The sequence below is a fragment of the Solea senegalensis genome, linkage group LG6, assembly GCF_019176455.1.
Source record: "Solea senegalensis isolate Sse05_10M linkage group LG6, IFAPA_SoseM_1, whole genome shotgun sequence".
Taxonomy (NCBI): Eukaryota; Metazoa; Chordata; class Actinopteri; order Pleuronectiformes; family Soleidae; genus Solea; species Solea senegalensis.
The window spans coordinates 20,926,129-20,941,769 of NC_058026.1; the positions used below are offsets into that span (position 1 = coordinate 20,926,129).

The window sequence follows — 15,641 nt, forward strand, 5'->3', positions numbered from 1 at the left end:
GAAATCCCCCAAATTCCCAACGAAAATGTTCACACTTTTCTTTTGCTTCCACTTTCGAATTATAATTTTAATACATACTTGTACTGTACTACCTTTTCTTCTGTAAAGCATATTAAAGTCTGAATATGATATCATTTGGACATGCCTGGTTTCACCCCTAAATTAAGTTAACTTAATCCCAAGCCTATCAATAACCACATAATATTGAAGCATTTTGAATTTTAACTATCAAATCATGAACGTTAACACAAACTTATCTCAGAATCATACAATTAACAAGTAACATGCTTCTAATTGTGTACCAGTGCAAATAGTGTAGTTGTGCAGACATAACTGTAAAACGTATGCTTTATGTTAAAAGGCAGTCAAAGCAATAATAGCTGTAGTTCAACAAGGTATCACATGATGAAAAATGATACTCCAACACAAGTCATTATCTAATATTAACACGCCTATAAACTGGTCTTCATGACATGTTGACAGAGCTTAAGTTTTGCCTTTGCTGATGTTTGTGATGACATGACAGTTCTACAGAGAACCTGAAAACAAAGACACATAACTATTTAAACTTAAAATTAAGAATATAAGGCAAACTTTTTCTATAGCTTTACTAATCTATCTGCCACGTGTAAGAATCCAATAAGTTATATGGGCCATTGTTTTAAACAAATAAACAGCAAAACCAAAGATTTGCACTTCATCTCCACACAGGCTTTAATATTGTCAACCTATGACACAAAAAAGATAAAGTATATTTGTTTTATTTAATGTTTGCAATTCTTCATCATAGTTTGGAAAAGGCTTCCATAATAAACCCACAAAGTGTCAAAGTTTCCAGTTTACTGTCAATTGAAAATTAGGTAGGATTGATTTAATGAACCTATGTGCAATTACACCTTCAGATTCTTTTTTTTTTCTTTTTTAGCAAAAACATAAATCAATTCTGAAAACCACACTAACAAAAACAAAAACATAAATTGAAAAAAAATAACAATTAAAAGCAATGCCTAAAAATCAAGAATATATGACAATAGAACGAAGACATGATGAAGAGAAAACAATGGACCAATTCTGTAACTAAGAGACATCTAAACCATTAAAAAGGTTGAAAATATGAATATATAAAGCTGAACTAGGTGGTACAGGATGAGTTGGGGTAAAACGGTACACACAGCTGAGAAATAACAATGTATTCATATTGGATAAGATAAAAATTAGAAAGAGAAATCAATAAAAGTGCATCCCTGCCTTTTGATTCTGTATTCTCAACAAAAACAGTTAATATCACAATAATTTCACTATTTACACATAAATATTTGCAACATTATACTTTCTCATCATCATTTTCAGTGTTCTCCTTCTAAGTACACTTGAATATAAAATGAAATTTAGATTTTCATCAACCACACAGTCATTCCACCTGATGTGATGGAGACAAACACAGACACATAATTCATGGTTTTAAGTCACAGCTTTCTACCTTCACACTGTCCTCCTATTTCACTGTGAGCCATTTAGTGTACACAAACCTCGAGGCACTGTTATTGCGGTCTGTACAAAAGAAATCCATACTAATAATACGCAAATAATGAAATATCCCGACTCCATCCATGATGATAAAGCTACGATCCATGTTTGAAATAAAACAGGAAGACAAAAACACTTGCCTCATATTTCACTTCACTGATCACTGGGTCAGTAGAAGTTCAAAAACAACCCTGTGCCATCTTGAGCTCGGCCCTTCTGCTCTACATTTTAATCATGTTCACATTGTGAGTGTCAATATTTACTTTGAAAGTGAAAGCAGAGTTTAAATGGAGGCAAACTTTTAAACACACTGACACTGAAACACATTATAATTGTGCTGTTGCACTAAATGAGACATGAGAAACATTTACACTCTAAAATGATTTGCTGAAGGAAAACAACAAAACCAAACACTGGTTCTTGTAGGAATGGGAAGTGGGAGTATAAAAGTATTTTCTTATTTAATGTCATTAGGACCAAGGAAATTTTTTTTTTTTGTACCACTAAGTCAGTTATCAACTCCACCGCTTTATCCTCCACATGAGGATCTCAGGTGCCAATACAAGCTGACATAGGGCGAAAGGCGGGGTATACCCTGGAGAGGTCACCAATCCATCACAGGGTCACATAGAGACAAACAACCATCCACACTCACACTCACACCTACAGTCAATTTAGAGTGCCCAATTTGCCTAATTCCCAGTTTTTGGACTGTAATTCAGTTATTAATAGTATTCAATATGTCCATATATTCATATATGGAATAAAGAGAATTAAAGAGAAACCCAGTTTCACATATGGGTCTATATGAAAGATGACTATAAAAGAATAAATAAAATAATAAACACTGAATGCTTTTGATGTGGTCTCAAACTGGTGTAGGGGAAACGTTAATATGCGAGCGTTTGATAATCTATCCAGTGGTGCTGCATAAGGAAAGAGTCTTTCCAAAATAAAGCAACAAAAGGATTGCAACTTGGTGGTTCACTATGTCCAAATAAGACTTGAAAAATGCCCAACATCAGTAAATCCACAAAATACATAAACACGGTCAGAACAACATGCAAATAAAATCAAAGTAAAGACAGTATTAAAGAGGCAGTGAGTATGGTTTCTGAACACTGATCAGGTGCAAGGTTTCTACAAGCACAATGGAGATTGTATCAACATTGATGGTGAAAACCACATGCACTTGATCCTGAGCAAATCTGTGCTGCAGAAGTGAAGGTGATGGGTGCAATCTTTTAAAGCCAAAGGCATTGAAGACATGTTGATGTCAGGCTCGATTCCCCGTCTAGCTGGTGTAAGACAGGTCACTTCTTACCACTTCTTCTCATTCTCACACCACTGATGGAAAAAGAGCCGATTAGCCTGTGATCAGAAAATGTTAGGGCACATGTCCCAGCTGCCTTGGTCCTTCGTCTCCCAGTAACCTCCTTTGTAGACATGCAGGGTCTCTCCGGATACAGGGTCGTCCGTCTTCTCAAACCACATTGCTTGGTAGTTGTCTTGATGGGTGCCTGAAAGGAAAGAAAAACAAGTTGTTTACTATAAAGGTAGGAAGGAAACCACTAAGCTCATGGCAACACATCAAGCTTAAATTAAGCTTATGTGCTCACAGATGGTTGGCTAACAGTATAATAAATGTTCTACTGTGCAGATTCTACAACTAGTTAAAGAAAGGACCACTGACACAAACCTAATACTTAAATTCATATGTTCTTGTTCTTTTTGCTCCTCTATGACAATAAACTGATTATTTTTACATTTTGTGGACCAAAACGAATCCATTAATAGAGAAAAAAAAATCGATGTTATTCAACTATGGCCATTATAACTAGTTGCAAACCTAGTCTAAACAACAAAAAAACTAATGATCCAAAAAAGGGAGTCAATAGAGTGCAGGACTAATGTTACTTGCTTTTGACTGGAGCGCCATGAGGACCTTCCTTGCCTTCCACTAAGAGAGCACAAGTTGTAAAGGATGTAAAGTGAAAATGGTAGGAAAGGAACATGTTTTTCTTTTTAATCTGTATTCTAAAATCATTGCAGTGTATGTTATATCTCAACAGAATACTTGCTTAAATCAGGGGAGAATGACGGTCCATTGAGGGCTGAAAAAAAAGAGTGAAGGATGAAGGTATGGGAGAGAAATAAAGGAATGGGCATGATCTCAAAGAAGACAAAGAGGAGGGGAAATGTAAAGGGCTACTTGCATGCAACGGGTGTATGTGGAGGAGAGTCCTCTGTGTCAGCTGAGCAACACCAGCACAAACAAAATAAATAAGAATAAAGAAAATCCACAACAATATCTTGTGTACATTTTGAAAGTGCTATTTGTAGCATTTTAAGTCCTGGAGAATTATACTTAAAGTAAAGACAAGTTGACCTTCATCTCAAGAAGAACATTACTAATTGCAGATCTAAAGCCAGATTTCCCATTTATCCCATTGCTTTGCGTTACATAGATAATCTTTTTTTTAAACAATTTAATCAGATTGAGAAATGCACCGTTAATGTGGTGTTAATTAGTGGTGACCTCAATTTTCTGAGGCGATAACTGTTACTGTTCCAAACCACAAATAGTAAATATGAACTGTGCCACCCTGTGCACTGTGAAAAAGTACAGTGAAAAAGAATTATGGAGTGCCTTATTCCAAGCAGCAGCAGCAGATTACCATCAGGAATGTTTTTCTCCATAAACTACAGCACTTGCTTGAATAGTTGTGAAGGCAATGGAATTTAAACAACCCTACTCGTCTCCATTGGATGTACTATGTTCAATTCCTCTTACTCACTGCTTTGTTAAAATGCCACACACAGCACTGTTAAAAAGTACACTCAACGTGAAGCTGTGATACTTGCTTTCGTCAGAAACCTCTGTTGCTTCTGTGCCAGTCTCTTGTGCATCAGCTATTTGAAACAAAAATGAATGGGCAGCAAATGTGAATGAGCTGATGATGATGAAACATTTACACCTTCCTACAAGGGCTGCACGATTCTAGAAAAATGTGAACCACGATTTTTTTGTTTAGAATTGAGATTATTATTATTGTAGCGGCTTATGTTAGATTACGAGTTTTTCCACTAGCTCAACTTGTGACGTCATAACCAGGGAAAATGTGTGACGTCGTCAGACTGCCGTTCACTGATTGGTCAGAGTGCCGTCAAAAGAAGAGGCACAGGAATCTAACCGAACAATGGGAACTGCATACCAGTTAAAAAGACTTAACAATCTTGAAAACATGGGTTAATCTCCAACATTTAGCAAGGAAATCTCTAAAATCTCATCATTTAACAGAGGAGTTCTAGTGTATTTAGTGGCAGCACTGCTTAAGGCCTGCAACTGAGAGCCGCGAGCCGAATGCAAACCTTTTTTTTTGGCACAAGCTCGGGTTGGGTGGTTGTGCAATTCTCGTCACTACCACCTGGGTTTACATCACCATCCATTTTGTATTGATTTCTCCTTAGCACACACTGTCAGACACACCTATGTTCTGTGCAGCACTCACTCAGCGCTGTTACTCTCAACTGTAGACAGGCTTCCACCATCACTGAATCACGTGACATAAAGGCACTTCATGCGTTGAGAGAGAAGGCAGCGACAAGGCTGTGTTTGGGGTGAGAAACTCAGAGAGGAAATTGTGACCATTTATTTGCGATGCAGCTCATGAAATAAAATGGAGAAGAATCGTTGTCATTTAGAAATGAGATCACATGTAGTTGTGAATTGAGATTGCGATTTATTTAACGATTTATCGTGCAGCCCTATTTCCTACTATACACACAAATGTGTAAGAATGTGAATTCTAGCATTAAACAACACTATACAACCTTTGGTAGACGTGCTGTTGCTACAACATACATGCCAAAATGTGAAGACTTTCGATGATTCCTGCGTCTTTTTTACTGATTATGAAGTCAGTGTAGGGTAAAAAAAAAGTTGCATAGTGTTGCTTTACTATAAAGAGAACTAGTGCGGGCAAAGACTAAGAGAAGAGTACTTGCTTTTAAAGGGTGAGTCATTGATTGAATCCTCAGTGACAGCTTAGGGTTGAGACAGAGACAAGCAGAAAAGTATACAAAGACCACGTGGACAAACGATGAATGGAAAGAAACACAAACTGATTAACTTCGAAAACAATGGCTGACTTTATGTTTTCCTACCTTCCTCTGGAGAACTAGCTGCTTTCACAGCTTCCCTCTCCCTTTCTCGACGGGCGATGCGCTGTTTTTCTTCTAGCCTCTGTTTTTCTGCATTAGCCTCATCCCAGCGTCCATCTTCCATTAATCGCTGGTCAGGGCGTCTTCGACTGTCTGTTGGCGCCACTCCCTCTTCAGGTTCATTGAGAGTCAAGGCCAGTGAGGAGAAGTAGTACATGTTCTCTGCTCCATCTCTGAAAAAGTATCACAATAAGGCTCAACTCCATTTTCACTCCTTACCCCTTTACCCATCCCTGATTCTTGTTAAGGTAGAGGGGTAAGGTGAGCTGTCAACCACTTACGGTAGAGGGTTCTTTCTCCAGATTTCTTTGGCTTTGAGGGTCTGATACACAGTTCTCTGCTTGCCTTCTGTGCCATTTTCACCCTTACTGCTCTGCATTATCCTGGAAAACTCCATCTTCTCATCCCATGTTCCCGACAACACGTAATGGGCCTTTCCTTCTTGATCAGTTACAACTCCAGTTACCTGAAAGAAGAAAAAAACCACACCTTTCTGGTAAGTTTAAAAAGAAAAGCCGGCAGTAAGTAAAACTGTGAACGTTTCATGTTAAAAGAATACAATACAAGGAGAAAAGAATATTAATTTAAGTCCACCTTTCTTGGTACATCTCTGGAAAAATAACTGTAGGGAGCAAACTTGAGGTGGCAGCGATCTCCTGTCCTGTGATTCACCACATCTATCTCCCCTGACTGGATGGAGAGGATGGAAAAGGTCAAAATGTTTGTCATGAATGACAACCCAAGCAGAACAACATCAATTTACATGTACACATACACATACATTTAATTATGTGAAAGTTGTTTTTAATTGAGTGATAAATATCTCCATTTTCCAACAGCAATCACTGATTAAGAGTTTGCTCAGTGACATGGGTCTCTTAGTGTCAGGGCTGTCAGTAAATCTAGGAGAAATGTCTCAAATATACCAGGACAATTTAGGGGCCATAACTTCTCAAAGAGCCAGTCTCTTTGAGAAGTTAATCTCACAAGTGTCTCTACTTGTGAGATTAGACTGTATGTGATTAAATGTCCATTCATTGAGGGAGAAGAAGGATGCTGATGGAATGGATAAGAGGGTAGCCAAAGGTTAGCCAAGAGATGATGCCCCTGATAGCAGATTCAAAGTTCAATGTTCAGTTTAATAAGGACTTGCTCAGCTTCAGGGTTACCTGATCGATCCATAATTTCCCCACAATAATGTTGTGTACTGTTGTTGTGACTTTCTTCCAAGAGTAGTGATTGTTGGTCTTTTCAAATATACACTGGATAGAACCTGGTGCATGAGAGAGAGGGAACATAATTATACCCAACAGTGTTCATCTTAATTCTTTTATGTACACAAAATGAAGGTATGAACTTAAGAATGTGAGACCCAGAGACTAATAAACTCACCCAAGGGCATGATGGAGAGATATTTTCCCCTGAATTTGCTGGCCAATGTAATTTCCTGTCTGAGGGACCAACCTTTTTCAGACATGGCATGGTGAGCTGCAGCAGGCGGGTGGTGACTCACCTGAGAAGAGGCACGTGAAAAAAACTTTCATGGTTAATTGTGCCATAGTGACCAACGCATATTCAAGAAAATAAACAAGCCTCGATAAACACAATTTGAGTATGCTTGTTTTACATCTGAAATCTGGTAAAAACGGACTGAGGTTCGGTTAATGGACCTATACAAGAAAGACACTATAAACACACTAAACAGCTGCTTAGTGCAAAAAGCAACCACATTTTGTTCTCATACCTGTTCGCACAGGGAGCGATAACCACACTCTTTTTGTCGATCAAGCTCAAACGTTTCTCCCAGCAGAGGATTGAAAGGTTTTCCTGTGCGGTGGACAGTAGTGGAGTAGGAGGAGACTGTGAACGCTGCAACATAACACATCTGCTCTAGAGAACTCTGACATTTAGCAGCCTTATCCAGCAGCTCGTAGTACTCCAAGTCTTCTGACAGACGTTGCAGCATGGAGATTGGCTCATTGAAATTAACCTAGCAGAGAAAAAAAGAGTGATTACATGTAATGCTTCAAGAAAAGCTTCTTATATACCAACTGAATGTGTTTCTTACAGGCATTGGGATCTTTGAGAGCTCCTTTCCAATACAGTTCTTCATAATGCTCCACAAATTGAGGTAATAGTTGGGTTTGTCAGGGATACGCGTCCGCCTTTGTCTAACTGGCTCAAGCTCAAGTGGTTGGGGAGACTCCAGATTGGATGCCAAAGACTGTTCATCAAACTGAAGGAAGACAAAACCAAAAAAAAAAATAACAACGTAAAAAAGATGCTATATGTAAGAAATTTCATTATATTAAATCATAAAATAAAAACGGTATTTCATCAGAGATTAAGAGAAATACATTTTCATTTGTGGGCTGTAGCAGCTGTAGCCATGAGTCAGAGATGTTGAACTTTACCAAACCTAAAAAGCCTCACAACCCCAACAAGTTTTTTTAACTTCTTAACAGAAGAAGCAATGTGAGGGTTTGCAGTGAAGGTGCATTCAAATATAGATAGCTGGAAGCAGAGAGGATGCTTAAGAGTGATACTGGTGTGTATTAATACAATTTCCAGGATAGGGAAACAACATGGCACTGCAGCCAAAGTTAGCTAATGCTCACTCTCTCACACACACTATGTTGTGGATATTTATCGAACATAACGTTTATAGAGTCTATTACTGTCACACTCTACTCATCACATACTTCTCCACTGCTGTGTTTCTCATTGATACTCTAAAACACACCTGTTGCTGTAAAAATTAATTAAATAGGTTGAATATTTGTAAAAATAAGACAATGAGACAGGTATGTATGTATATGACCACAGTGTAACACTGGGTGCAGAGTCGGATTTTCCCATTACAGAAACTTTCTGTGAGTGGCAGTCAGCATTCTTGAATGCTTTGAATTGGGACTACAGTAAATTTTTTTTAGGTAATTTTACATAGCATTTTAAGACAAGATAATTGAACTCTAGAGTTTCACACACATTTACAGACTGATCGTCCATTCCAGTCTCACTGCTGAGCCCACTAACGTTGCTGCCAGATCTCCTGTAAAACAGAGAAGAAAGACAGCAGATATTTTAAAACAAAGCTGTATAAAAGGGAGAGAATTCACAAAAAGTTGAGATGTTAAAAATATATCAGTGACATTTGAAATAGTCAACCTGTGATACTTAGGGTCAGCAGGAACAGTTATGAACTCTGCTGGGTCTTCCATAGCATCAAAGAACTCATTGTCATCATCCTCATCGCTTGCATCACCTTTTCCTGAAACACCAGCTAAAGTGAAAAAAGACAGTGATGGAAGGCGTGACTAAAAGGTTTAAAAGGTTCCACTGATCTCAAATGAATAGGGGAGGTATGTGGTATGATAGGGCAAGTAAAAGTTCCAAAGAAAAAAGTTAAGCAAGGTTTGGGAGACTTACTTTTGTTACCCAAGGCAGGATTGCTGAATGAAGGAGGGAGAACTGTGGCTCCTCTGAAAGCTCGTTCCAAGTGGTTGTGCTGTTTGGCCAGCTGCTCGAGTGTCTCCTCCAGCCGTATCCTCTGATCCCGTTCAGTCTGCAGGGCCTTTTGCCAGCGCTTATTGTGATTCTGAGCCAGGGAGAGGAAGTCTCGACAAGCCTTAGGACACATGTACACAATGGGAACATGTTAGAGAGTCAACAACACTGACCTGTCTTCCTCTGTGATTTGAACAAGTGTATCTTACATTGATCATGGCATTCGAGGTGATTCGGAACAGTGTGGCCCTCTCCGTCACTTGTCTGATTTTGTCCCCCATATCCCCTCCACCACGAATCCCCTCCAATTCTGACAAAGACCTGTGTGTTTGTACAAGAAATTAATACATTAATGTAGAAATAATTTGACAAAGCAAATATTAAAATCACCATCACCCTTCTTTAAATAACTAATACCTTTGGAGGGCGGACCCATGCTTGACAATGAGATCATTGCAGGTGCTGAGGTCCTCCACCTTGCTGGTCATTGTTCGAAGTGTGGACTGGACTTCTGAATTACGACAGCCTCCACCCTGTCCTGAGGTGGGGGGCACTGAGGGACAATCATCACCCGAGTCATCTGAAAAAGGGAAAGGTAATGTGAAAAAAAAACAACAACAAACAAAACAAACAGAACAAAAAACGTCACATTAACATTATTTATTTCAACACTGAGAAATAAGAAAAAACATACATTTGTGCATATCTTAGATGCTATTTTACAAGCTATATCATATTTTCATAGTATATCCCCAATCAATGTTTCTTTCTTCTCACCAGATTCGGCCTGCATACGGACAGCCTTAGCCTTGGCAAGCTCCAGTGCTGTGATCCAGCGTTGGCGCTCAACTTCGGAGCTGGCCTTCAGGTGGTAGGTTTGTGCTCCACCATTGGAAATGACAAAACTGCACGAGTCTTCAACAGCAATATTGGCTGTAGCCAAGTTAATGGTGCCTCTGCATGTGTGACCCATTTCTGCCTGGGTCCTGTACATAAATATGAGGAAGGAGAGAAGGAACAACAAACAACACGTTTGAAATAGTGTTTAAATTAGAGGAAAGATGTGCTATTTTAATGCAGTGCATTGCAAGAGTAAATTACTCTCCTTGGCATATGTGTGTGTGTGTGTGTGAGTGAGTAGACTATAACTTACCTATAATATGACAATAGTCCATTGCTCAAAACAAACCAGCGTCTCTGGTATCCCTTAATGTAGTTTGTCCATTTAAATAGCCAACCCTTGTATGTGTCTCCAGGAGTTGGAGTGGGGGGCTTAGACTCAGACATCACAACAGCTTCTGGTTTCACTGGAAGTGGTTAGAGCCTTGGGGAGGGGATAAACATTTCATGGTTGGACATACTGTTGTTCCTTTTATAAACTGGTGTGATTGTTGCAACAGACAGCTGCACCAAGTATACAATCAGAATCAACTGATCAACATCAACAAATTATAATTTAAACTTAACAATACAAGTACATAAAAGCAAAGATTCTATTAACACAATGAATAAACTTTCAGTGTGAGTTTTGTTCTCGATTTATGGCAGTTGGCAACAACAGATGCCATGGAAGTATAAAGATAGGAAAGCACAGAGCACAGTAGGCATTTAACTTGAGGATGATAAGACATGAAAGTTAAGTGTCAAAGGTTCCTTTCATGTCGGGCTAGTTTCAGCGAAAGCACTAACCTTATTGACTTATGGATGATAAAATCCAGAAGAAGAATACAAAATCAACAAGAGAGGTAACGGCCATAAATAACCAGATCAACCAACGTACCCGATGGTTTTGTCAACTGAATTAACGTATACATGCCACGTCCACGAATCTCAAAATTGAAGAAATAAGGTGACAGCTCTAGAAATTGACTAATGCCACTTTACCTTTCGGCTTCCCCGAGCCAAAAACGCAGCCAAACAAAATAGAATCTGGGGTGAGAGCAAAACTCTCAATATTACACAACTTAACCCACCGGTAAAATGTCAACGTTGAGAGAGCACAGTCTGTATATAATGTTTTTTCTCGAAGAACAAGAAGCCATTTGCAATCGCCAAAGCTACTTAAAATACCGCCAGTCACTGAGCTCTGTGCTAGCTAAATAACAGGAAGCTGTCAAACTGACACGTCGTGGAAGATGCAAATCACTTTGAACTGTATATTCTCTCTTTGTTTTTACGTGACGTACAACCTTAAGTTGCGTTCAGTTTCGTAACACACCTACCTTTCATGTGCAGACTTTAGCCGTCAACTCTGCATGGGTGAAGCGATGTAGCCCGTCGTTAGCCTAGTCGGATAGCTACTTGGATGTGCAACAAAATAGCTGTCGGTCAGCCGCTTAACCGTCAACTTAGTTCCGCTGAAACACGTGACACATCTGAGGGTCAAAGGTGTATGCTTTATGTGATGTGAAAAAAAACCAAGAATTTATAATCTCTGAAAAGCCATTCGTTATCCATTACCTTAGTTCGTTATGACCCAGATTTTGGAACACCATTGCGATCCACTTCACAAAAAAATTGAATAAAAATCTTGCATTTGCACTTTTACTGCCATTTGTGTAATGATATTTTGAAAGTAAAAGGCTGCAAAAATGATATCCAAGAAAAAAATTAAATCCTGCAACCTGTGTGTGGATCCCAACCCAGTCCCTGGGAATAACCAATCTATCACAGCTATGGTTGTGATTGATTTTAAGATGTTTAATGTGTACACATTAATGTAATTTATGGTTAACAACAAAATATAAGAACTTACTACACATAATGATCTATCAAGTGCCAAATTATTATATGGCTGCCATCCATTTTATCAAAGAACACAGAAAGTATCAATATTGGGTTATGATCCTTCACTAATATGCAGTCAGATTTAAAAAAACAAAACCTATTAAACCTATTACATTGCATGTAAGGTTATCCAGGTGAAAAACTTCAACAGTTTTGATAAAAGCAACTGCACTTGACTGAGGTGGATGAAAGGTAAAACATCTTCAACAAAACTAAGAAAAAAAATGTATTCATAAAACATGATTAAATGTACCTCAAATTGTATACTGCCACCAATACATCTGCAATGGAGGCATGGGGTGTTACAGCTCAAAGAAATAATCAGATTTTAGTAGTAACCAGAATACAGATTGAGGATTTAATGTAAACCGCCAGCTGTGCCTTGGTGAGCTGTGCCAGTTTTCAAAACATTAATTACAACAGGTAGACTGTATATTTTATGTATTTTTATTTCTGTTGTAAATCACATCATAAAGCTGAATGAAAATTGTCAACTTTTGCCACTCATGATAGCAAATGCATTTCAAATAGTTTCTGTTCCCATTCATTAGTAGTTAAATGACCATGCAGGGCAACAGCTCTCAGGAAATTAACAGATGCATTAAAATTAAACTAACACTGCACAATCAACTACGTGTTTTCATGAAGGGAATATTGTACTTATTTAGAGTTATGCCCCGAGTTACTTAATTTTGAAAATTCAAATGTAAAAAAAACAAAACATGTCTCTTACTTATATTCATTTTATTCAACATTACCACACTACAACAATGATGCTTGTATGAACTAAGCCAAGAAATTGTAGCAGTTACACTACTTAAAACATCTGTGAGAAAGTGTACTAGATAGATTATTCACTTTCCACGGTTTACTTATTTAGTGATGGTGTTTGCATTCATGCTTTTCCCACTGCCACTTAGCACAATATAGGGTGTTTTCTGGGATTTCTGCTTCTCCTGAAGCAAAGCCACAGTCCCCAGCGGAGTATCACTGCTGCTCATCTTTTTCAGCAGTGCCTCCTCTTCCAGCTTTTTCATCCTCCTCTCAGTCTTCATCTTTCCAGACCCTTTCCCATGGAATCTGTGTGAGAGCTGTCTGAAAGCTTCTTTTGGAGTAAGTCTCCTCCCAGACTCATCTACATACTCAATCTTGACATCAGGTTTGTACCCATCTTTGTCCTTGAAATCTTGTGTGAACCCTCTGTATTCTTCTCTGCGACTGTATTTATCATCAAAGCCCATCTTGTCCTCAATGCAGTAGTTATCATTGGGTAGAGCGCCCTTTGTAGCTTTGACACGGGCTACTTTCTGCATTTGAGTGTCCAACAGACCTTTATTTTTGCACAACAGCAAAGCAGCAGCAAGGCCAGAGTTGACAATGGGCTCTTCGTCCAAAATGGTGGCTGAAGCTGTAGCAAAGTCAGGTTGCTTTTGCTCTTCATCCAAGTTAACTGTGCTCCATCCAACATTTTCATCAATTTCTGAATCTGAATCTCCAGCCTCGTCTTTCTCTTCTGTCTGTTCAAAGTCCATAATTTCTTCTTGGTCTTCTCTGTTGCCTGACAACCCATAAGTTGGAATATCACCAAGGGTTCTGCAAAACTCTGAGGTGGCATTGAAGACAATGTTGTTTCTCTTTTCAGGATCATTGTCATCCTCACCTTTATCAAGCACTTTAATCTGCTCTGCCACCTTCTCCCCAGAGTCCTTAAGAAGCTGCTTTTGTTTCAGCTTCCTCTGCTTCTCCAGTTGTTTCTGAAGCTCCTGCTCTGCCTCATCCTCCTCAATTACAGCAGCCTCAGGAATGACAAAGTCTTCATCGTCACTTATATCCATTTCTGCCATCCTGATGTCATCAGACATCTGGGGGATATTTTGGGGTGGTTTGCTCTCCTCCAACTTTACTTCCTCGACATCATCATCTAGCTGTTTGCGGCCTCGACCGCGTGTCCTGGAACCGAAATCAGAGCTGCGAGTGTCATCAAGTTGTAGTTCATTTGCAGATGAATGCTTTTCCTTCTTCCTGATCTTCTTCCCACGTCGTTTTGTCTTTTTAAAGCCCACCATTTCCTGAGGTGTGTAATACTCTGAGGCAATGGAAAGTGCTGGCATTTCCAAGGACTGGGCCTGATTTCGCAGAGTCTCTCTCATGACCTGAAGCTCCCGCTCTCGCATCCCATCAGCAAAGCCCCCAGTATTCAACCGGAAACTCTTTTTCTTTTCGCCCTCAATTTCCTCGTCATATTTTGAAAGAACAGAGTGGGATTTGAATGTAACCATGTCATCCACACTCTCCTCTTCTTCATAGGGCTTGTACTCTGGCTTTTTCTTTTTCAACTCCACATTCTTTTCAGCTTTTTCCTTGTCTACCAGCCCCACATTTACAAGCACATCTTCCTCCTCCTCAAGTACACCTTTGTCCTGCAAGGTTAGGATGACAGTCTGGCCTTCAGTGAATGAGTCCACTTTGTGCTGCACTTTGAGTCCCTTCAAATCTCGGGATGAGTAGGCGACATTTTTTCTTTGTGCAAACTCCTCCTCCACGAGACTGCTGACACCAAACTCCTGGTCCATCTCCTCCAGAAGTTTGGCTCTTTTCTCTGCCATTTCTTTTTCTTTGGTCACCTTTCTACTTCTTTCTACCCAAGCAGCTGTGTCATCTAGCCAGTCATCTTCAGCCAAAGTTTTAACTTTGCCCAATTTCTGGTTCAGGATGCGTTTTTCTTTCATAGCGGCAAGCTTCTCTTTCATCTCTTTTTGCTGTTTGATGATTACAGGGTTAATGGTCGCGGCCACCATCGGCTCCTCTTTGGTACCGAGCTCCTTCTTGTTCTCATTTAACTCCAGGGGCTTCAAACCCAGCTTCGCTCTAAGTTTGTTTGTTTCTTCGATACTGAGTGAAGCATCTCCGCTCGCAGATTGGGGTTGTACTTCAGCATTGCTCTCTTCATATCCAATGTCAACTTTCTCTTTTTTCACGCGTGGCTCACCGCTGCTCTTTTCACCCTTGCTGCGGCTATCTCGTCCACTCCTCTCCCTGGACCTGGAGCGCTTTCGTTTTTCTTTATCCCTTGTTCCATCCCGATCCGAAGCGTCTCGGTCCTTGTGGCGATGTTTTTTGTGCTCGCGACGGCGCTCCTCTGTGTCTTTATCGCGACTCTTTTCCTTGTGTTTCTTTGACGACCCCATTGTCTAGTCCACTGGTTCCTACAGCGGAAACACAAAATCCCAGTAACGGAGAGTATACGTACTTTGTCTTTGATGGGGTTAACGTGGACAATCGAGTTATTAGATTTCCTTTATTCCGTCGTTTCCTTCTTTGACTGTTAGCTTCAGAGGCCACTAGGCTAACCGACGTCACAACTTGCTCAGCGCGGAGCCAAAAAAAGCGAACAAACCTTGAGTCCGAAAAACTGATATTAATCGGGTAAATGTGGAGGTGAATTTCTCAGCTGTCTCTTCTCTGCGCTTAATTTCACTCACTCCTCACTACACAACACACAAGTTGCTTACTTGGAAGAACGAGTACACGACGATCTGTAATATTACTGTTTCCTTCCGGTGAGCGAAACATGAGATTGCTGTTAACGTATTGCG

The 15,641-nt window shown here is 39.6% G+C and overlaps 2 protein-coding genes across 15 annotated transcripts; both read right to left on the reverse strand.

The window, feature by feature from the left end:
* Positions 1-689: 689 nt before the first annotated feature.
* On the reverse strand, positions 690-11,610 carry LOC122770712 (oxysterol-binding protein 1-like). 14 transcript variants are annotated; one of them, XM_044027743.1, is made up of 21 exons: positions 11,481-11,610; positions 10,412-10,582; positions 10,036-10,244; positions 9,676-9,838; positions 9,468-9,579; positions 9,181-9,379; positions 8,920-9,034; positions 8,740-8,803; positions 7,820-7,987; positions 7,496-7,741; positions 7,144-7,264; positions 6,921-7,024; positions 6,346-6,441; positions 6,033-6,217; positions 5,695-5,924; positions 5,536-5,574; positions 4,393-4,440; positions 3,744-3,782; positions 3,609-3,641; positions 3,449-3,487; positions 690-3,047 (listed from the first exon to the last, which is right to left on the reverse strand). In XM_044027743.1, exons 2-21 carry the CDS (start codon positions 10,543-10,545, stop codon positions 2,905-2,907), a joined length of 2,487 nt encoding a protein of 828 aa, XP_043883678.1. In that variant the 5' UTR covers positions 10,546-10,582; positions 11,481-11,610; the 3' UTR covers positions 690-2,904. The 14 variants fall into 14 exon arrangements, with proteins under 14 accessions (XP_043883678.1, XP_043883679.1, XP_043883680.1 ...); XM_044027744.1 differs by lacking the exon at positions 11,481-11,610 and adding an exon at positions 11,232-11,363; XM_044027745.1 differs by lacking the exon at positions 11,481-11,610 and adding an exon at positions 10,948-11,189.
* Positions 11,611-12,478: 868 nt separating this feature from the next.
* sart1 (spliceosome associated factor 1, recruiter of U4/U6.U5 tri-snRNP) lies at positions 12,479-15,582 on the reverse strand. The gene has a single exon (XM_044027504.1). The coding sequence runs from the start codon at positions 15,231-15,233 to the stop codon at positions 12,918-12,920; it is 2,316 nt and encodes a 771-aa protein (XP_043883439.1). The 5' UTR covers positions 15,234-15,582; the 3' UTR covers positions 12,479-12,917.
* Between the last annotated feature and the right edge of the window lie 59 nt (positions 15,583-15,641).